This window comes from Pongo abelii, chromosome 5 (genome assembly GCF_028885655.2).
Source record: "Pongo abelii isolate AG06213 chromosome 5, NHGRI_mPonAbe1-v2.0_pri, whole genome shotgun sequence".
Lineage (NCBI taxonomy): Eukaryota > Metazoa > Chordata > Mammalia > Primates > Hominidae > Pongo > Pongo abelii.
Window position 1 is genome coordinate 139,615,067 of NC_071990.2, and position 22,029 is coordinate 139,637,095.

General features: G+C 40.0%; 1 protein-coding gene across 1 annotated transcript; it reads right to left on the reverse strand.

Moving 5' to 3' along the window:
- Nucleotides 1-3,423: 3,423 nt before the first annotated feature.
- Nucleotides 3,424-20,363, reverse strand: PERP (p53 apoptosis effector related to PMP22). The gene is made up of 3 exons (XM_024248172.3): nucleotides 19,913-20,363; nucleotides 8,998-9,138; nucleotides 3,424-4,868 (listed from the first exon to the last, which is right to left on the reverse strand). Exons 1-3 carry the CDS (start codon nucleotides 20,124-20,126, stop codon nucleotides 4,642-4,644), a joined length of 582 nt encoding a protein of 193 aa, XP_024103940.1. The 5' UTR covers nucleotides 20,127-20,363; the 3' UTR covers nucleotides 3,424-4,641.
- Nucleotides 20,364-22,029: the final 1,666 nt, after the last annotated feature.

Consider the following 22,029-nt stretch of genomic DNA (forward strand, 5'->3'; position numbering starts at 1 on the left):
ATCCCTGACATTGATGGAAAAAGATGCCTCTGTGTTTCTGAACCCAATAAAAGACAATTTGGGAGAGGTAAATGTGGGGATATATGGAGTGGGGGAAGAGGAACAAGACTTGACTGACTTCTTTAAACAGTCCTGGCAGTAATTTTCATCCCTCCTGGGGTTTGTCTTTGGATTAGATATTGTTCCACCATGGTGTCTGGATGCCCTAATCTTATAGCCAGTGCTCCTGGGAGGATAGTGCAGCTGTGCCCTTTTGCACAAGGGCACCCAGCCCAGGGTGCTCTTGGTAGGAGGAGGCTGTGTCAGCCCAGAGGAAAGGTCACCTCTCCCTAAATTACAGTAGCTCTGTTAGGAAGATCACTCCAGAGTGAGGGCCCCTAGGTGTCCTGCATGACTCATATACTGTTCTGAGATAAAGGCGGTTGTCTTTGTTTGGCATCTGCCAGGAATTCATGTAATCATGTTGATGTCTCCAGTGGTGATGTGTCCCACTTCTTATCACCTACACATCTTCAGAAGAGGATATTATTCCAATGATAATTCTATCAACATGAAATCGATCATGCAGATGCCAGTGTCCTTTGTGTCTATTTCTCACGGTCTTCTACATCTGCACTGAAATCAGTTTTTCTTTAGTGTTGTTATTGTTGTTTCTTCATTGAGAAAGGATTAAGCATTGAGGTGTTGCTTGACTTTAGAAATTGGGTGGGGTGGCATTTGGAAATGCAAGTTTTCTCTGAAGCATTTCAACTCCAGTATCTACTGACTAACCAATATAGAAGGATAGAATAGGGAAACAGAGGGTATCCACAAGGAACTTGCTTTCAAAGTCTCACTTGGCAATTTACTTTTATTTATGAAAGTCAGAGTTTATGTTTCAAATCTAAGTATTTCCTCTTGAAAGTAACTTACTCAAAAGCAGTTGATAATAGCAGGTTAATTACCTTGAGTCTTTGCACTGGAAAAACTGGCTGGGTCACCCCATTATACAACCATCTATTATGATTATATGATGACTCATTATCACGAAGACAATCTTGTGCCATTTAAATCAGCAGGATTCCATTTCTTCACCAGAGAACTATCTCTAAATACACACACACATGCTCACACACTTCTGAGTTTCCCTTTGTTTATTTTTGCAGCTAACAAAGTATGTTTTCAAGGTTAACAACGAAGCACAGGATAGTACAAGTGGAAGATCATTAACATGACTGGATAGGAACCTCTTTTAATTTCCCTTTCTTGGCTTTTTCCACACCCTAGGTGGATTATACTCAGCACTGCCACACCTAGAAAATACACCCAGATACCAGAATTGCAAAATTCAGGAAGAATGCACTGCACACTGTATCCAGGCACGCCAAGCTCACCTAAAAATGGTCTCGAAAAGCAAAGGGCTCTGACCATCGACTGATGGGGTTGCAAGCCCAGCCTGTCTGCAGGAATTTGTAAACCTGAAACCACACTACAGAAATTATTTTCTATAGTACTTATTTTTAAAACTCAACTGTAAAAATAAGTGTTGCAGGAAGAGTGAGGAAAAGAAGAGGGAATTTAAAAGAGGAAGTTGGGACTGAATCTATTCGTTCCAACCTCCCTAAGCAATCCACTTATTGATCAGTGCTTCCAACTCAAGGAATATTTAAAATTTTCAATTAAAGAAAAAATTCTATCAATCAGAGAATCTTGAAGGAAGGGGGATCATTACAATCATTTTACAGGTGAGGATATTGAGACCAGCAGGGAGATGACCTGCCCAAGCCTGCACAGATAGCAAGGACCAAAGTTGGGATGAGACTCAAATATGCCCTTTCAGATGTGCTTAGAAAAACAAGTCAGTGTTCACATTTACTGTATTAATAGAAATGTCTTTCAGGGGGAGTTTATAGAAAACAAAATAAACCAAATTAAGTTATGATGACTATATTTTCCATTGTTTTCATTTCCTTAAAAAAGGAAAGGCTGTTGAACTTGTCAGTTCTGCAGTCTGTGGTTTTGAAGCTAAGTTATTACACCCCACAGCTACCTTGTGTGAACACAGAAAGACCTTGACATATTACTTCTTTGTTACAATCAGCAGTAAGTGGCACTTAGCATGTCTGGCTACTTACAGAGTGAAATAATTGCTTAGGAACCTAGAACTGCTTATTTAAAGGGTGGGAACTCAATATTTAATTACTGAACCAAAAAGCACCTCAGCTTTACTGTGGGAAATCTCATGCAATGCACTGTTAGCCTTCAGGTGGTTTCTCAGCCCAATTCTTCGTTACTCTACAGAATCCTCTGGAACTTCCCTTCTGTTCATGACATAAAGGTATCTGTCTTGGTGAATCTGGATCAACAAGGAATGGCAGATCTCTATACTAGAACAAGGCTAAAGGAAGCAGAACATTTCTGCAAAATAACAGACTTAGTTTATCTTTGTCACAAATACTTTAGGTTGACATGGTTCTATTATATCAGGCTCATTGGTCCCAGGAGGTTGCATTTTTCCTAAATGTGCACCGTTAAGGTATTGTGTGATTGAGGAGGGGAAGAAGAAGGCTGGATGGGAAATCATGCAAAGACAAGTGCATGTGTTAGAGAAGCTTACAAAAGGAGTCATTTTCATGTATAACAGGAGACCATGTTTCTTAATCTCTAGATATCCAGTATCTTCTTGAATGAGCTGTGGTATCATTTTAAAAGATGGGATTTTTAACATTTTTAATGACCACTTCAAATTCTCTGCCAGTCACGGCATAGTTGCGTGGGTTTTTCTTTTCAATGTTGGTATAATCACCCAGATTACATTTCTCTATGAGAAACATTCACCTCGCATTTTGAAAAGCACAGAAAAATTCACTGCCAAGGACTAGCTGGCCAACAGTAGCCCTAGGGAGAAATATTTCCATTCTCCCACCCAGCCTCTCTGCACCCATCCTCACAATGACATACACCATAGTGGAAGTAACATATGACTTATGATGGGAAAAAAAATAACAAACGATAAAATGCGAAGGTGGGCAAGGGGAAAATAAATAGAGAGACTGCTACCCCACCACCTGAATGGAAGGGGACCCCAGCACAAGGAGGAGGCTTCAGCTACACTGCACACATGTCCCCCGGGTGTCTGAACCTGCCAGAAATCTCTTAGTCCATTTTCCTCTGGTTGATAGCACCGTAGAGAAATTGTTTAATGTGTGTCTAGGGTATTGTTCATTGAAAAAGTTCAGGGAGTAGACTATTAGAATTCATTAATCTCCACCCAAAAATTGGTTTTGGACACCTAAAATGAGCAAGGCCCTTAAAACTTCATACAAACAAACAAACAACAAACAAAAACCACTTTTCATTATATCCCATGTTCTTATTACCCATTTTTTTTTTAATTCCCTTCCCCAGATTTGAAAAATGGAAAAACTACAAACTGGAAACAAGTTTAGAATACCTGGTTTATTGGGAAAACTTCATAATGAAAACTACAATTGGCTTTTTCCACAACTTACAAAATAATAATCTGATATTTAAAATGAATTGGTTTTCATTATGTAAGTCGAAATGGTAAAAAATCATAATGACCTATCCGATGCATCATATATATGCTATTCAGAGAAACTCAAATCCCCGAATTCTCCTGTGGCATGTTTTATATCAGACATTTAAAATCTGTTTACCAAGAAAGACCAGGATTTTAACTATATGTAGGTTTCTGCTTACAGCTGCAAACTATCAGAAGCCTGTCTATATGATAGAGCCCAGATAAACCTGAGATTTAGAAAAGCAAGTCATTTATTCTCCTGAGGCTGTTTTAGTGGCACTTTTGTGACAGGAATGACCCTCCTAATGCTTTACTACACAACTTAACCAGATCTATCAGTCATGATAAATTAGACCCAGTCCATCTTTCAATCCAGTCTACTCCGGTTCTGAACATATAAACACAAAACACTACAGATTTATTAATATCGCATTTTCCCACACCCTAACCCTATAAAGAACTTTAAAAGAGAAAATTTCATCTAAATATTTCACACTTACAGGAAAGCCTCACTAACTATGGCAACAGGTTTGGACCATGAAATAGTGCTTTCCTAGATGACATATCGAGTCAACATGAAGCCTTAGGTAAAATGAATGATTCAGGATATTAATGAGAAATTCTCACAAATGATATGCATTTAGGAAATGATTTTGCTTTCCTTAAATAGTTCGAAGGCTTGAAAATAAAACAATTTTTAACATTATCTTCCTCTTCTCCTTAGCCCTTTACAGACCCAGTCCATTCTATTTGGAAATAACAAGAACTTGATCAGATTATTAAATCTTGGAAACCTCATTTTTACCTTATAAAGTGTTAAGTTTCATGTTCATATTCTCTTACAAATGTAGTATAAATGTTATGGATAGATATAAGGAAATATTGGCATAGTACAGGTAATTAGTGAAAAGACACAACTTCACAAAACATAATAAAAGATAAACATGAAACTATAACACTACTTAAAAACTATTTTCTCCCAAATTATGTTAGCAGTTTTGACTAGTTTAATAATATGAACACTGCCAAAAAATGGGTTCAAAGTCGCCTGGAGAAACAGTTTCTTCCTCTGGAGTCCATCTCAGCAGCAGCGATTTTCTCCCACATTCATTCCCCAGTTAGGCAGATGTGTAGAAGTACCTGGGCTTGGCATTGCCCAGAAGGTCATCTTCGTAGTTGGGGAGGCAGCAGAAGAAGAAGGCACAGCCGATCAGGATAATCGTGGCTGCCCACCCAAAGCCGTAGGCCCAGTTATAGATGTAAGTGACAGCGGGGTTGGCATGAAGGGCGAAGGTCTGGGTGTACTTCACGGGGTAAATTACCAGGGAGATGATCTGGAACACAGCTAAAGAAAGGGAAGAAAAAAAATCCCAGGGTATGAATGCATACATGCATGAAGGAATAAATACACAGTAGCGACAGGTTAACTCCTTCCACCAAGTTTCTGCCTTGAAATAAGTATAAAATCTACCTGGAGGCAGGAGGAATCTGGTTAGGCAGAGGCCAAAAAAGATTCTTGACTACTGTGTGTAAGAGATGCCTGGCACTGAGCAGTATCACACACAAATGCCAAATATGTGAAAAACACACAAAAAATAATTGGAGAGCCATTCTATATTACATAAGCATTATATATACTAAAGCAAAAAAGTGCAAAACTGTGGCATACAATAGAAAGCAGGACAGTAAACAACAACCTATTTTTTTATCTTTGTGTTTCCTATACCAAACACATACTCAATATGTTGTGTTAGCAAAAATTACATATATATGTATATATACACGCAGGCATGCACAGATATACACACAGGCATGCACATATGACTCAATATTGATATTCAATAACACATCACTGGAATATTCATTCAATAAGTAAATGATTAAATGAAACAATGAACTAACATTGAGAATGATCAAGGGGAGAATCCACAGAGAAGCCTGCAGAGGGCGTGGGAATCTGAAGAGGAAACAGACATGGAGGGAGGACAGGGGGAAGGGTATGGGGAGGTGTGGTGGGGACAGAAAAAATAAAAGCAGCAAATGATCACAGTGCTTAGGGAGGTGTGAGTGAGGATGTGGAAAGAAACACATGAAGATTTCTAAACTCTCTGGCATAACAGTCACATTACTACAATTATTAATCTTTGTAATAGTATTTAAGCAATTTCAAACAAAATGAACATTATTGAGTCTACTTTCGTGGTCTTTTTCAATGGACATGCATGATTTTATAAAGCTATGATGAGTATATACATGTGTGTTCTGCATCATTTTAACTTAATATTTGTATGTACATTGCCATGTCAAAGGGTCTGATTTTAGCTCTTTCACCATAAAACACTACTCTCCACAAGCAGGGACCAAGTAGCTGTGCCCTCCAGGAAGGTATCAGGGAATCTGTAGTCCTCACCACCATTTTTTCTACCATCTTAATTCTTTTCTACAGCTCCACAGATGTACCTTGAAGTAGTTTTCTTTTTCTTCTTCATTTTTTTTTCACTGCTAGAAAGGCTATAGATGTTTCTGTATCTTCATTTGTTGCTTCTAATTCTTAACTAAACTAAAACATTCCTCTTCTCTTGCGATTTACAAAGGACAATCTTAGGGCAAATCTTAAATATTTATCTACTTCTGGTAGATAAATAGCAAACTCTTTAAATAGCAAACTCTTACTATTTAAGTTTGTCATTTGCTACCACATACTGTGTAAGATACAAAAGCAATGCTTTTCTATGTTGACTTCTAATTTTCTTAGTAATAAATATTAAATATTGCTATTTATCGATTCTGGCTCATCATATATGAAGTCCTTATAATAGTTTGGATTAATTTCTGCCAAATTTAAATTGTATCAATGTTCAATTTTTCTGATGTTTAATGTAAGAATATATATAAAATTTAAAATAACTGTTTCTATGAAACATATCTTAAAAGTCAAAATAGGCCTTATTCAACATTACTACTAAAAGTGTATTGAGATTTCTAGGCTTTTTATTCTTCTAAATACGTTGTCTGTTCTATTTTTCATACTCTTTAAAGGAAAGGATGAGTATTAAATTACAAAATGAAAATACTAGGTTAAGCCGACTGTTAAGCTGTAAATCTGTTGAAGCTCACTGAACTAATTTTCTTTACAACAATAACTCTGCTACCCTGTCACTGTGGATGGCCATTGCTAGATCTTTTTGTTTTAATGCTACAAGAAAGCAATGGATAAAAGAGTTTTACCAGGATATTTTTTATTCTGGTAAATATACATAACATTTATCATTTTCACTTTCAATTGTTCACTCTAAGTGTACGATTCAGTGGCATTAAATAAATTCACAATGTTGTGTAACCGTTACTACTATCTATACCCAAAACTTTTTCATCTGTACATAAACTCAGTATCTCTTAAAAAATAACTCCCCATTCTTCCCTCCCCCCAGCCCCTGGTAACTTTTATTCTACTCCCTGTCTCTGTAAATTTGCCTATTCCAGGTAGCTCATGTAAATGGAATAATATATTTGTCCTTCTGTGCCTGGCTTATTTCACTTAGCATAATGTTTTCAAGGTCCATCACGTTGTAGCATATATCAAAATTTCATTCCTTTTTATGGCTGAATAATATTCCACTGTATGTATATACACATTTTGTTTGCCCATGCATCTGTTGATGGACACTTTGGTTGTTTCCACCTTTTGGCTGTTGTGAATAGTGTTGCTATGAACATGGGTTACAAGTATCTTCAAGTTCTTGTTTTTAATTCTTTTGGATATATACTTAGGAGTGGAATGCTGGGTCATATAGTATTTACTAGGATTTTTCAACTAACATTAATGTCTTAGTGTGTTATTTATTATTTATTTATTTATTGAGATGGAGTCTTGCTCTGTCACCCAGGCTGGAGTACAGCAATGCATCTTGGCTCACTGCAACCTCCACCTCCCAGATTCAAGTGATTCTCCTGCCTCAGCCTCCCATGTAGCCGGGATTATAGATGTGCACCACCAAGCCCAGCTAATTTTTGTATTTTTAGTAGAGATGGGGTTTCACCATGTTGGCCAGGCTGGTCTCGAACTCCTGACCTCAAGTGATCTGCCTGCCTCGGCTTCCCAAAGTGCTAGGATTATAGGCATGAGCCACCACACCTGGCCTTAGTGTGTTATTTCTAATGGTGATTTAAACTGGCATCTATGGAGTTTTCTAAGACACATGAAAGGAAGATACATCAAATGTGTTTCTTTGCTAGGATCTCATAAATGGGAACTACAAAAATAACCAAGTAGAAACGAAAGTGGGCATCAACCAGATTCTTTATATATTTTGTGATTCCAAGTCATTTCTGATTTTAAAATATTATTCAAAAAGCAAACTTTGAAAATATGAGGATCAGGAACTTTATTTTTAATCAACAGAAACTGTCAAATGTGCTGTGAAGAAGGCCAGGGCTGTGCATGTACCAGCCGGTTCTCTGAGGCACTCCTCCTGCCTCACCTGTGTTGCCCACAGCTCTGCGAACTTAACTCTTCTAAGCTCAGGGAACCAGTGCAAAGTGGCCTTCCACCTGGTTCATGCATGATCATATAGACCCCTTCGAGTCATAAGGCTTCTGACCTGTTTCCGAGACCATCTGCTCACTTTGTATTTGTACCTCGGGTCTGTAGCTTGAATTTCTGCTTTGGTCCCGTAAGCCCAAACTGGTAAGAAATGACCTGAGGCCTCGCTTTGCCACTGTCAGCACCTTCTCTTTTCTCCCTGCTCAGAAAGTCCAGTTTTACTTCTGAATCTAACTCTGTGGCTAGGGTCCTGCCCCTTTGACAGATTTCCTTAGTGCCACAGACCTGACTAAAATTTCCAATAATTCTTCTCCTAAAATCCTAGTTCTTGTATTCCATCAATAAGTGTTCACACTGGGCCCTGCATACCTGAATAACTAAATTTCTTCACATCACCTGTGTCTGGACCACTATCCCCCGGCACGGGCACCATGCTGCAGATTCCAGTTCTGGCCCCTCCCAGGGTCTTCCATCCCATGGCAGAACACCATTTCAGGACCCACATCATAAGATCACAAGACTCTTTCAACAAGGGAAACAGTTCAGGGGCATTCAGGTCCCCTCAGCAGGGGGCTCACAGCAGGCCAGGGCTGGGGACCACAATGGAGAGCACTGCTTTTCCAGGGCTGACATAGCCTAGTTTCTCGGATAGAGGAGTCAGTGGATAGGGCCCCCTAAGAGAGATAGGGGCATGTAGAGTGATAACCCCTGTCACTCGGATGGGGAGTACAGAACACTGCGTGAGCCACAAGAGGAAAGGGAACCGGATCTTAAAACACTTCTCTCCTCTGTTACTTCTATCCTGGTGATACATTTTCCGAGAACAGATTAGAAACTGTTAACAGTCATGGGTCTTCTTTGTGGAATTGACCATTATTAAGTTGATGCCCACTGAAGGCGTAAATGAAGAATTGCTGACACACAGTCTTACCAGCCAAGGCAAGGAGACCTCCAATTACTCTTAGGAAGACGAGCATCTGGGGTCCACAGAGGGCGAAGAAGGAGAGGATGAAACAGATCACCAGGATGATGAAGCCACAGAAGAGCATGGCAGCCGCTGCTCTGCCCCATGCTGCAAGAAAAAAAGAAACAGCAATGAACAAGACAGACATACCAAGTTGAAAAATTACTTATCACAGTATCAACATGGTTTTGGGCTTTTTTTCCCTACTCGTTACATTTGGATGGAGGGACAGTTTTTCTTTTGACAATACTTAAGCATCTCCATATTTTAAGGGAAGAACAGGCAATTCATATGCAGGACATTAATATACTGAGACTCAGAAATGCCTTTTCCCCCTCAGTTTTTGGCAAAAGTTTACATCTCTGAAATGAAAGTCAAACTTCATTAATCTGTTTCTCATAGGATAAGTTTGCCACATAACGGGTATATTTATAAGGTTCACCCAAGTTCTAACACAACATGATCATAATAAACAACATTTTTGGTACTGAACAATCCAGATTATAAACTCTAGGAAATGTTTTTAAATACCTTTAAGGGATCTTTGTTTCATATCAATGTTTGGTTCCATGCAAAAATAATCATTGAAAAAATATATTTATGATTAGGCAGAGGTGTTAAATAAAACAATTTAAGTGTGGAGAAGTAGCTCTGATCTTATAACAAGCTTGTTATAACTAGCTTATAACAAGATCTTATAACAAGCTTGGGAGCAAACCACTTTCCTGAATTTCTGCCTAAATTTTAATTTCTTAAGTATTCAAAATGTATTGCACAAGAGATTTTAATTATTTACCTTTGCCCTAAAAAAGAATCAGGATTTGATGGCAATCAAGTTCTAGGTTTGAAGACCTACATGGGTACCTCCAGCCCTGGGTCATTCTATTCTGCACTGAGGAAATACAGAGATCCACGCTATCCACACGAATGATACCAGTCAACAATACCTATTGTCCAACCCACCCTCATTGTTAAAACCTTTTCACACACAACCTTTCCTCTAGTGGTAACACCTAATAACATTCAGGACATGCATGAGCTCACTGAATCCTCACAACAACTTTTTTTTTTCCCATGTTATTTTTTATTTATATATATATATTTTTTAATTTCAGTAGTTTTTGGGGTACAAGTGGTTTTTGGTTACATGGTTGAATTGTAATGATGGTGAAGACTTTAGTGCACCCGTTACCTGAGTAGTGTAGATCTCCTAATAACTTCTTAAGGTACACACTGCTATTGTTTCTATTTTAGAAATGAAGGATATACTTGAGTTCAAATAACCTGCCCATAGCCACACAGCTGGTAAATGGTTTAGACAGAGTTTGATTTCAGCCTGTTTGAATCCAAAACATGACTTTTTTAAAGATATAATTTACACACTATAAAGTTCGCCCTTTTAAAGTGTATAATTCAGTGATTTTTACTATATTCACAGCGTTGTACAACCATCTCCACTAACAATCCAGAATATTTTTATCACCCCAGAAAGAAACCCCGTGCCCATTAGCAGTCACCCTCCATCTCCTCTTCCTCCAGCTTCTGGCAACCACAAATCTACTTTCTGCCTCTACACATTTGCCGATTTTGGACCTTTCATATAAATGGAATATCATATACTATGTGGCCTTTTGTGACTGGCTTCTTTCACTGAGTATGGTATGATGCGGTTCGTCATGTTATAGCATCAATCAATACTTCATTCTTTTTTATGGCTGATTACTATTCTATGGTATGGATAGACTTTAGTCTATCTGTTCATTTGCTCGTGGAAGATCGTGCACGCTTAACCTATTAGCCTTCACTACATTTGAAAAGGAGAGTCATGAGTCACCTGTCCTCCATCTTGGCGTTACTCTTACTCTGTAACACAGCACAGCTGACAGTATTTGTCCTCACTTAATTCTAGGTCGTTTGACTGATCAAGGTGAAACAAAGATGGGGCTGGCAGAAAGAGCAAGGGTGTTGGAGCTGCTGGACCTCGTTTGGATCCTGCCTCTGCCCCTGTTGGCCATACTCCAGTCTTTGCATCTGTTAACCAAGGCTAAAAACACCTGTTCCAAGATGATGGAAGCACACTCCTGTAGTATCAGTGACTAACTCCCCAGCCGTCACTACTCAAAACGTTCCTCCTGTGTCCCTATGACTTTTCTCTAGTACCTCATGTTTTTATTTTCTTCTACATTCGCAAGGTTCTGTACCATCCCTTAAAGATTGTTCCTCAGTCATCTGATGCATTTTTCTCTTTCATCTGTTAGAGACAAACCTGAGCTAAGGCTCCACATGCCCTTCTCCAATTCCCATGCACCTTCCAGGTCTTCCTCTAGATTCATGAGTGACTGGGGCACAATAGATTATTAAGGAGATAAAACATTTTTCTGTCCTAGAAACACTGTTTTCACACAAATTAGGTCAGGATGGGGCTGAGACTGTACCTGATTTGGCCTAGTTTTATATGGACAATTTTTATTACTTTCCTCCAAATCTTCTAGCTCTTTCTGTCAGACCACTGAGAGACTTGAGAGATAAGGTTAAAATGGGAATGTTTTATTTTAAAATAGAAAGGAATAAAGCCAAAATGTTAAACTTAGTAAGTCTCTTTTCTCACTTTTGCCTTGTTCTTCAAGTAAGATAACTTTTAAGAGAAGAGGGACCATGCTTTGGAAAGAACATTAATTAATCAGACCTCTCAAAGTACAGCCCATAGACCACAAAGGCAAAATAAGCAGTAGTGCTCCTTAAAACGATTCTGATTCCTGTGCCTCCCTCCAGACCTAAGGAATCAGAGCTTGAGTGGTAGTACCCAAGAATCTGCATGTTATTAGTGTTTCTTATATCCATAAAGTTTGAGAACAACTTAGATGATTAAAGTCCTTATTAAAACAGATGCAGCACTACCAAAAAGGATCGTATAACTTTAAGTATGTGACCCATTGTCAATTACAGTCTCATTTCTTTAGTTTTTTTAAAATGGCCACTGGTAATTGTTAAGTTCAATTAAGTCCAATAGTTAAATCAAATAAGCAAGAACATTTTTTTTTTTTTATTTTATGAGTTCAGAAGTTTGAAACTGCAATGAAAGGAAACATATCTACATATGCATGTAAAAGAATGCAAACATAATAAAAATCATTGCATAGCAGAATGTGAGTTTTCAATAAAAACAGGCAAAACCTCCTAACAAGGAATCTATTTCAATAACTAAACTTTTACAATCACAGATAAAGGTTTGAAAAATCTAGCCAAACAAATTATGTATGATATTTCTGTAAAGAGTAATATTAACAATTTTACTTATTTGAGGAAAATTAACATAAAAAGATTATTACTATTATACTTCCTCTAACATTATAGCTGAAGTATAATTTATGCTTAGTTTCAAGTGCTTGGAAGGAATTAAACCAAAGAAATGGTAAGCCAATTCACCTAACCTAAAGCCAAGACGTGAACATAAATATAGGAATATTTTAAGAACTTTTCCCATGCTATCTTAACACAACTCAGTTAATGTCTTGCTTAAAGTGCTGAGTCTAAAGAAAATCAAAATGGAAAATTAAACAACATTTTGTCTTCAGAAAGACTGCCTTGGAAATAGAACGTGTAAAACCTGCTCCTTGCATCACGGAAACACCCACATTGAATCACTTAACTACCATTTAAGACAGAAATCTTGGCACAGTTCTAAAGATCCTGACTGATGAATAACAGACGTCTTCAAGTAAAGCAATCTGCCTTCTCATGTCAATGACCATTTAGACCATACCAGGTCTGAGCAGGGTCCTCCCAGCCCACCGTTCTGTCTGAGAAGGAGCCTTTCAGATGTAGAGACTTGGGACATGAGTATTCTCGATGACCTACATTTTGAAAAGTTAATAACTTTATGCCCTAGGTAGCTGCGGTCTCACTTAGTTACCTAGAATGAGCCTACTTTCTACAAATTGACCAAACCCTTTAGGAGCTGTTGTCTCACTTAGTTACCTAGAATGAGCCTACTTTCTACAAATTGACCAAACCCTTTAGGAGCTGTTTATATTTGTATATTATATCACGGTCTAAATTCTACCCTATTTCCCAACCCCACTGGAAAACATCAATTTTTAGAACTTGTCCTAAAGATACATCTTTCATGATTCAATAAATGGTCCTCAGTTTTTCAAAGGCAGACTATCCATCTTTATCTAATATGAACACAACTTTGTCTTTCATTACTATTTTATATACCAGGTGTGTGTGTGTGTGTGTGTGTGTGTGTGTGTGTGTGTGTAAGTGTATGGGAGAGAGTAGAAAGGAGAGAGTAGAAAGGATTCTTATTGTCAACTCTCATTCTCTGGATTGAGACCACAAAAGCATTCAGTACTCCAGGTAAATAGATGCTGCGTTTCTGTGTAGGAAAGTTTTTGTTTGTTTGTTTTATTTTCTTAAGGGAAGACCAATTTGGTGTCCTAACTTTATTAAGTACCATTTAGAAAAGTTCATGTAATCAAAGAAACCAGCAGCATTATAAATCCAATTTAAGTGATATTCATTAGATAAACAACAGCTTCTCAAAGTCTCCTAGCCCTTGCAAAGATTCAACATTAAATCAAGAACATGGAAACCATTTAACGGTCACCAAAAAAACTGAGTTTTTCCTGAGACGTGTTTTTAAGTTTTCTGTATGACAAAGCATGCTATATTTTTTTCCAGAAATTACATACAAAAACCCAAAATGTTACAAGGCTAGTAAGATCAACTAATAAGAGCAAAAAAGTAAAAATAAGTAAATACCTTAAATGTCAAGCTAGAAATAGGCCAGCCGCGGTGGCTCATGCCTGTAAGCCCAGCACTTTAGGAGGCCGAGACAGGTCATGTGAGGTCGGGAGTTCGAGACCAGCCTGGCCAACATGGTGAAACCCCCCATCTCTACTAAAAATACAAAAATTAACTGGGTGTGGTGGCACACGCCTGTAGCCCCAGCTGTTCAGGAGGCTGAGGCATGAGAATCGCTTGCACCTGGGAGGCAGAGGTTGCAGTGAGCCAAGATCGCGTCACTGCACTCCAGCCTGAGCAACAGAGGGAGACTCTGTCTCAAAAAAAAAGGTCAAGCTAGAAATGATAAACTGAAGCTTGAGAAAATAAAACTTTTATTTTAAGACAAGAAGAACGTCATTAATATTTTTTAAATTGTTGGTGATACTCTGGAGACGATCACTAAGTTTCCCCCCAAAGGTAGTCCTCCTCTTCATGAATCCTGCTGCATTCTTCGATAGTTTTAAACGACGCCCTTATGACACTAATGTGGCACCCAACCAGAGTCCAGTCCCTTTCCAGAATACAGGATTCATCTGTCAATAATACCAAAGATTCTGTATCATCCAAGATTTTGTCAGATTCTTCATATTGTTTCTATAAGGCTCTTTAAGCCAAACACAGGCAGAACTGAAAACCGAATAAAACCACAGTTCAAAAAATTAAAAAGATCCTGCCTACAACTAAATGTAAGCATGGGAGAATGATATATTCAAAAATATAGTTTTGCATGTTCAATGAGGAGGTAATCTGCAGTGATTTGGCCAGTGCTTCTGAAACTTAAAAGTGCTTACCTCCTCCGGGAAGTAGTTAAAATGCAGATTCCGATTCTTAGGCCAGCATGAGACACTGGACGTCCAACAACCACCCAGATAATTCTGCTGTGCTGGTTTGCGACACTTTGAGCAGCAAAAATCTAGAGGAAAACTCGTAGAAGTCCCCCCAAAAAAATACATAAAAAGACACCATTCTGCAGACGTTCAGGAAGGCAGTTAAATGGCTCAACAGAGAGATAGTAGGGAGAATACATGGAAGAGCATTCCACAGATGGTGTGAGATTCTTTACATGCTCTGCATGCTCTCATGAAACTGACTACTCCATTGCTCTCTGTTACTTTAACCCTTAATAACCTTCTTTTAGATGATTTATCTAATCAACGAGGGGAGAAGCCATTCTATACAGGACAGGGTGAAAACAGGAAAAGTCAATCTAAAGACAAGATAACTAGCGGTGAATTTGGGATCTACCCTCAAATATTTGAACATCTGTCAATGAAAGAAAGCTGGAAAGTAAGAATTACACAGCTCTGTCAGTTTAAGAGAAGTACTTGGAAACAAACTCTATCATCCAGGGAACAGAAATAAGTTGTTGAATAAGGGACGAAGCTTAGTCGGGGTGCTATGGATGGGTGCAGGCTTTGGTGAAAGCTTGAATCTGGTGTACTTTAATTCCTTTCTAATTATAACATCCCAGGAGTCTGCGTCCCTTTACAGGATAAACACAAGTTAGGGGACACTGAGAAAGGAACTGAGGCTCTCTGGGGTGGCTACTGCTGAGTGAGGCACATGTGGAATGAATGGCCTGGACTAGATTACTGGGTCCTAAACGTTCTAGATTTTATAAATCATATGTACTTTTAAAAATTATTAAATCAATAGAGTGGGCAACTTTTTATTTTTTGCTGTGTAAGGACTTGAATGCATACATGCTCGTGCAAAGAGTAATCTGTCTGCTGCCGGGCGCGGTGGCTCATGCCTGTAATCTCAGCACTTTGGAAGGCCGAGGCGGGCGGATCACGAGGTCAGGAGATCCAGACCATCCTGGTTAACATGGTGAAACCCCGTCTCTACTAAAAATACAAAAAGTTAGCCGGGCGTGGTGGTGGGCGCCTGTAGTCCCAGCTACTCGGGAGGCTGAGGCAGGAGAATGGCGTGAACCCGGGAGGCGGAGCTTGCAGTGAGCAGAGATTGTGCCACTGCACTCCAGCCTGAGCGACAGACCGAGACTCCATCACAAAAAAAAAAAGTAATCTATCTGCTAATGCCTAATTTCATAAATTAGGAACAGTTTTGTATTTTTTTTGGAGACAGAGTCTTGCTCTGTCACCCAGGCTGGAGTGTAGTGGGCCAGTCTTGGCTCACTGCAACCTCCGCCTCCTGGGTTCAAGAAATTCTCCTGCCTCAGCCTCCTGAGTAGCTGGGATTACAGGTGCCTGTCACCATGCCGGGTTAATTTTTTTGTATTTTTAGTAGAGACGGGGTTTTACCATGTTGGCCAGGCTGGTTTCAAACTCCTGACCTCAAGTGATCTGCCCGCCTCAGCCTCCCTAAGTGCTAGGATTATAGGCGTGAGCCACCACACCCGGCCAGGAACAGTTTAATACCTTTCCCTACCCCACTCCCCACTGAAAAAACCACAAGGGCATAATCTCAAAATGAAGTCCTTTCAATCAGCGGTCCCCAACCTTTTTGGCACCAGGGACCAGTTTCAAGGAAGAAAATTTTTCCACAGACTGGGGTTGGGGTCTGGTTTTGGGATGATTCAAGTGCATTACCTTTATTACACACTTTATTTCTAATATTATTACACTGTATAATATATAATGAAATGATTACACAACTCACCATAATGTAGAATCAGTGGGAGTAACGGTCTGTGGCCTCAGGGTTGGGGACCCCTGCTTTAAGAGGAATTTAGACTAACGTAAACTATTAACTTGTACTTACTTTTCTTATTTCTTGTACATTTGAGAGCCACAGGGCTAACTGACCTAAAACTATTTCACGTAATACTGATTCTTTGACTTGGCCAACAGCGATTTCATGTTAAAAACAAACAAAATATCGATGCATTTGCAGTATGCAAAGGGTGTCTTTGGTTAAAAAACAACAACAAAAAACCGGAGGCTTTGTACTTCCCAGTTTGGATTCAAGGCAAATGCTCGTCAATCCTCACTGACTCCCTGTTTCACTCTGCTGCACAAACTTATCGCCATTATTCTCCACTTGAACAAGCTGGAGCTTGCCTGTGATTTGAAATCTACACAGCTGAGGCTGAAAACATCCTCCTGATGTATTCTTTCTTAAGAACTAGAAAAGAAGGTGCCAGCGGTGCAAAACTAGTATGAGTGAACATGCATTTAAATTTCACATTTTATTTATAGGTGAAATTTGAATGATTTCAATCATTAATCTATAGATTTTCTTTTCCTGTTTTGACAAATATAAACCATGATTTTTTAAAAATTCAAATAAGAATGTTTTTAGCTGGGTGTTAATTTAGCTGGTCAAAGAAAATATTCAGCAAATAATTTGGCTCATTCACAAGGAAAAATGAGGTGATTTGGTCATCTGATATTCTTAAACTGTCAGTAACAGTGAATATATAATATTCTGCTTTTTATATAGTTCTAAGGAATTATTTATCTTTATAAAAACATCCATATTCATTAGGATTATTGTCAATACTTGCCAGGAATAACCTGTGTCTTTACTACCAAAATGAACGTATTATTATGATTATCAACTAATAAGAGAGGTGTTGAAACACTTTGTAATAACAAGATTTTCTTAATAGTTACAATGGTAAATCAAAATATTTATTGCCTAGTACATATCAAGAAGTTTTTCAAAGTGGATGTACACACTCAATTCTCTATACGGAGATCTCATTTTAATCAGAGCCATCAACCTTATTCCTTGTTGCACAAGATACTGTGTGTTTGTGCATACGTGGGAGTGTGTGTAAACTGCTTACTTCATTTTAGATAAAGTACAAGCTCATGTAAATATACAGTTTTCAGTAAGGCCTTACTAAGGCTATCGAAAATCTAGAGTTCATAGATGCCTAGATAATCGCCTTACAGTGTCGTTATACACAGCTTCTACAATTGTGAGGCAAAACTAGCCAATGGGCATGCAGGCGATGACACAGACGTATAAAGCACTTAAACTCATCTTTGACTACAACGGCCAGAGGTAGCTCCATATCTGCTGTCTTCTTCCCACAGCCACCTCACAACAGCAGATCCCAGATTCATGATTTGATTCTAGATCTTGAGCAACAGCCGTGTGTAATGCATTCCTGGGCACTTAATTACCTTTGCAAAGGTAGCAGGAATAACTAAATTGAGTTGTTAAAGCTACTACCATTTACGAAAATCAGTCATGCTGCATTATAAACAGATTTTTCAAGATCCACTTAGAAAATCGAGCTTTTCCAAGGACCAATTTCTATGTCAAACTGAATTATAAACTATATACTGGTTAGTATTTTCTTTACAATGAAAAAAATTAACATTTAGACTTCTAATTAAAAATTCAACCAAACTAAGAAAAAAACCTGCTTATTGCCTTCCATATACAAAGCACTGTATCAGTCTAAGGTGGAACAGCCACACCCTAAAAAGGTGAGCTCATTCTGCAAGTCAAGAAAAATAAAAATGGCATTGTGCATGTTTCACAAGAGGGCTGTGGTCACAGCCAGAGCCTTGCAGGTCAAATCATGTCCCGTCAGTAGCACTGATCATAGTTCTGCCAATATCTCCCCCCACCAGTCAAAGGCACACTAGTCTTACTTTATATGTGGAGGATTACTGCATATACTTTGGGTCTGCATTAGTCTTTGGAGTAGGGTATAATTATCAAAGTATGTTTAAAAACACACATGCAGATCTGTTAGGTCCCCTAGAAGAGACTGAATTCAGATGCATTTTAACTAGAAGATAGAGGTACATTATTTCAAAAACAATTAATTTGCTTTAAAACCCTAAAAGACTGGAGATGATACAAACCTGAGCTGGCACAGTGTGTGGGTTTTCAGAGAAGAAAACACACAAACTGCAAGGAAAGCTGGAATTTTCTGCAGTGTTTACATTTTATTACCTGGCTAATGGGGACCATGCTTCCTTTTGTGGGGAAGTTCATGAGGACGTCCAAAGGATCACACAAAAGAAAGGGCACCAAGTTGCTGATACAGTCCCCCAGAAACACAAATAAACAGGATTGGGTTGGAAGCCCTGGGCCACTTCAAAGAAAGAATCAAGTCAATGGTAATAGTAAGAAATGAAAACAGGCAGTGTAGCTAGCTTGCTTTCTGTGTTTAAAACTATTAAACCCGGTAGGTAAAACCCATTTGGCTTTAAGGTTTTATTAGGCTCTCACAGACCCCATCTCCACCCGCACACACATTGCTAATCACAGTAGACCCCGGCTGTGATTCCCGTCCACCCCTAAGCAAGGAGAGAGGGCTTCCCACTGTGAAAGAAAATGCCTTCTCAGACAAGAACTATGCTCCAGTCCTGACTTTCAGCAAGGCAAGCAGGGAGCTTCCTCCATGCTGGGAAAACGGCACACAGTACTTCACTTGCCAGGTACATTAAATTTGTCAACTCTGCTTCACTTCGCGAGTGTAGGGAATGTGTTTGCTTTTTAGATTTCAAATCAGATTAAAATAATTAAGTTTTCTAAACAACAATGCCATGCTTAAACCAAAGGACACGCCCTAGAACAAGAGCTAACAAGAAGAACTAGCCTGACCGGTAAAATAGACTGAAATATCTATTGAAAACGTTAACTGCTAAAACTGCCTGAAAGGGCTTTTTTAAATGAGCAAGTTTTTTCAGCTATATCAAGTTGAACGAATCCACTGATATTAGGGAAGGCACGTTATTTCAATATTTATATTTTAATCATAAGAAGAAACAAGAGAAGGAAGAGAAATGGGAAGAAATTTCAGGTCTCCAAGAAACTTTGTTCATTATATTTACTCATCTAAACTCGCAATGCTTGAAATAATCTTTCGTACGTAACCGACAAAACCCAGGAAAAAAACTATACAGTTTGAACTAGGGCTTTTTTTTTTTTTTTTTTTTTTTTTTCTGTTTCTGAGCTTGGTGTTGGCCACCCAAAGCTACAGCTGCTGCATTTGGTTCAGGTCGGATGCATGAGCCCGAGCTCGCCCTAAACAGGCATTCTGAAAAGCACTGGCTCCCCCGACCCTGTGAGGACCCACCACGCGCGGCGGCTTTTGCAGGCCGCGGCCCCGAGGACTTCCTGGAGGCGGCGGCCGCGGCGGCAGCGGGCGGGCACTCACCGTACTCCATGAGGCTCTGACAGCCCTCCTCGTAGGACCCGCTGCCGCCGCCCTCTTGGGAGCATTTCCACCACAGCGAGGATGTCTGGATGTGGTCGCTAGACTGCAACCAGCCGCGGCCGGCCAGCGCGATGATGTCGAAGGCGATGGCGCTGAGTAGGAGCAGGGGCAGGATCCAGCGGCAGCGCTCGCAGGCCAGGCCGCAGCGGATCATGTTGACGGGCGGCGCGGGGCCGAGCGGAGCGGAGCGGGGCGGAGGAGCGCGCGGGACGGGCGACAGCGGAGAGTGGCCTGCGAGCGCGGGCGCCGCCACAAAAGCGAAGAGGCCGCGGGGAGGCGGCTCCCGAGGACGCCGCTCCGGGCGGCCCCACCTAGATTCTGGTGACTCAGAGCGCGCCCGCCCCGACCTGCCCGGCCGGGCCGGGGCGGGCGGGGCCGCTGGTAAACAGGCGGGGCTCGGGTGACACCGGGCGGCGGCGGAAGGCGGCCGGAGGGTCCCGCGCGTCCCACGAGCCTCCAGTCCCGCTCACCTGGTCCTCTCCAGGCGCGTGTTTTGTCTTCCTGGCGCACCAACGTATACACCTGTTTATCTGCACAGCGCCAGCCTAATATCTGACCCCTGATGTCGCATCGTGGCGCGGTGGTCAGCAATGCCATATTTGAGTTTTCAGCAGTGTGAGATGGGTGTTCTAATTGCACCTGTGGATAAAGGCTGCACTTCTTTGGACGCGTGCCCCCAAACCCAGAAGCCCGTCCCTGACCCCTGCTGACACAGGTGATCCCTTCCTCCTAGGCTCCGCCTTTGCACCTTGGACCGTGGCTCCCCGGGTACTCATCTCTTTGCATGCTGTTCTTTCTTGCTGGGTTGCCAGCTTTTGGAAAGCGGAGGCGATGCTGAATTTATCTGTGTATCCCTAGTGTCCGGCACCGTGTTTGGATCTCAAGGGGAGCTCAGTGAATTCGATGAATGAACATGTAATTTAACAAATACTCGCTTCCTTTCGGAAAGGCTTCATCTGGCTTCCCCAGATAATTTCATGTCGCCTCTGCTGCAGTCCACTTCCTATCACGAATCTCTACCTATTTAAACTGCACTGTCTCTACTCTTCATTCACTATTTTGAGGTTTTTCCAAATAAAAATCATACGTCAGCATGCAACTTGCATTTAGAATCCCCCCCCCCGCCCCCCCGCCTCGGTGTCCTGGGCTAACTCCCGTCAGAGTCCGGACTCCTAAGGTGTGACAGGAAGGGTGGGGTGGCAGCCAGGTGTGCCGCTGAGGACAAAGGAGTTCTCAGTGTCGGGCACCTCGGTGGCCTTGGGAAAATCACTGAAACATCGTATGGGGGTCATGTCTTAACCCTATACCTCCAAAGATTTCTTCTGAATCCCCTATGTTTTCTGTTAATGTAAAAGGGGGACCTACTTAAAAATATTTAAAATTGTATTCCAATTTGATATTCTCAATAGAAACAGAATACTATTTTGACTTATGCCATTTTCTGGCAATTTTTGAGGACAAATAAAAGCACGGAGAAAGTATCTGAAAATACATGAAATAATTTCCCTAGCCTTCATTTTTCATAATTCAAGTTTTACATAAATCACATCATATATTTTTATTACAGGCAAATATTTTCACTTTCAAAGAACACAAGAGGGTGTTCTGCCAAAAGTTAACTTTGTATCGTGGAAGTTGTGTGAAGAAAATTGTGATATTTATGTTCTCAGGGTTTTCAAAAGTAATGAAGATATTTGTTTAATTAACTATGTATAATATATTTGTGAGAAAAAAAATTTCTTATAAGTCAAATACTGACCAGAAGCAAAGTGGCTTCAGACAAAATGAGAGTTTTGCAGGCGTCTTAATATCTCTGAATGATTTTGGACTTGATATATATAACTTATTTTTGTTATTCAATGAAACTATTTCCGATGGGCTTGAGGAAAAGAGCTCATTAATGCTGAGGTGAACACAAGGAGATTAGCTCTTCACAATTTCTGGAAGAGACCACATTGACCCCGATGGGTTTCCAACAATAATATACCCAACATGTGGTGCAGACTGTGGAACCGGATGGTTCAGGTTTACACGCTTTCTCATATTCCCTGTGTGAC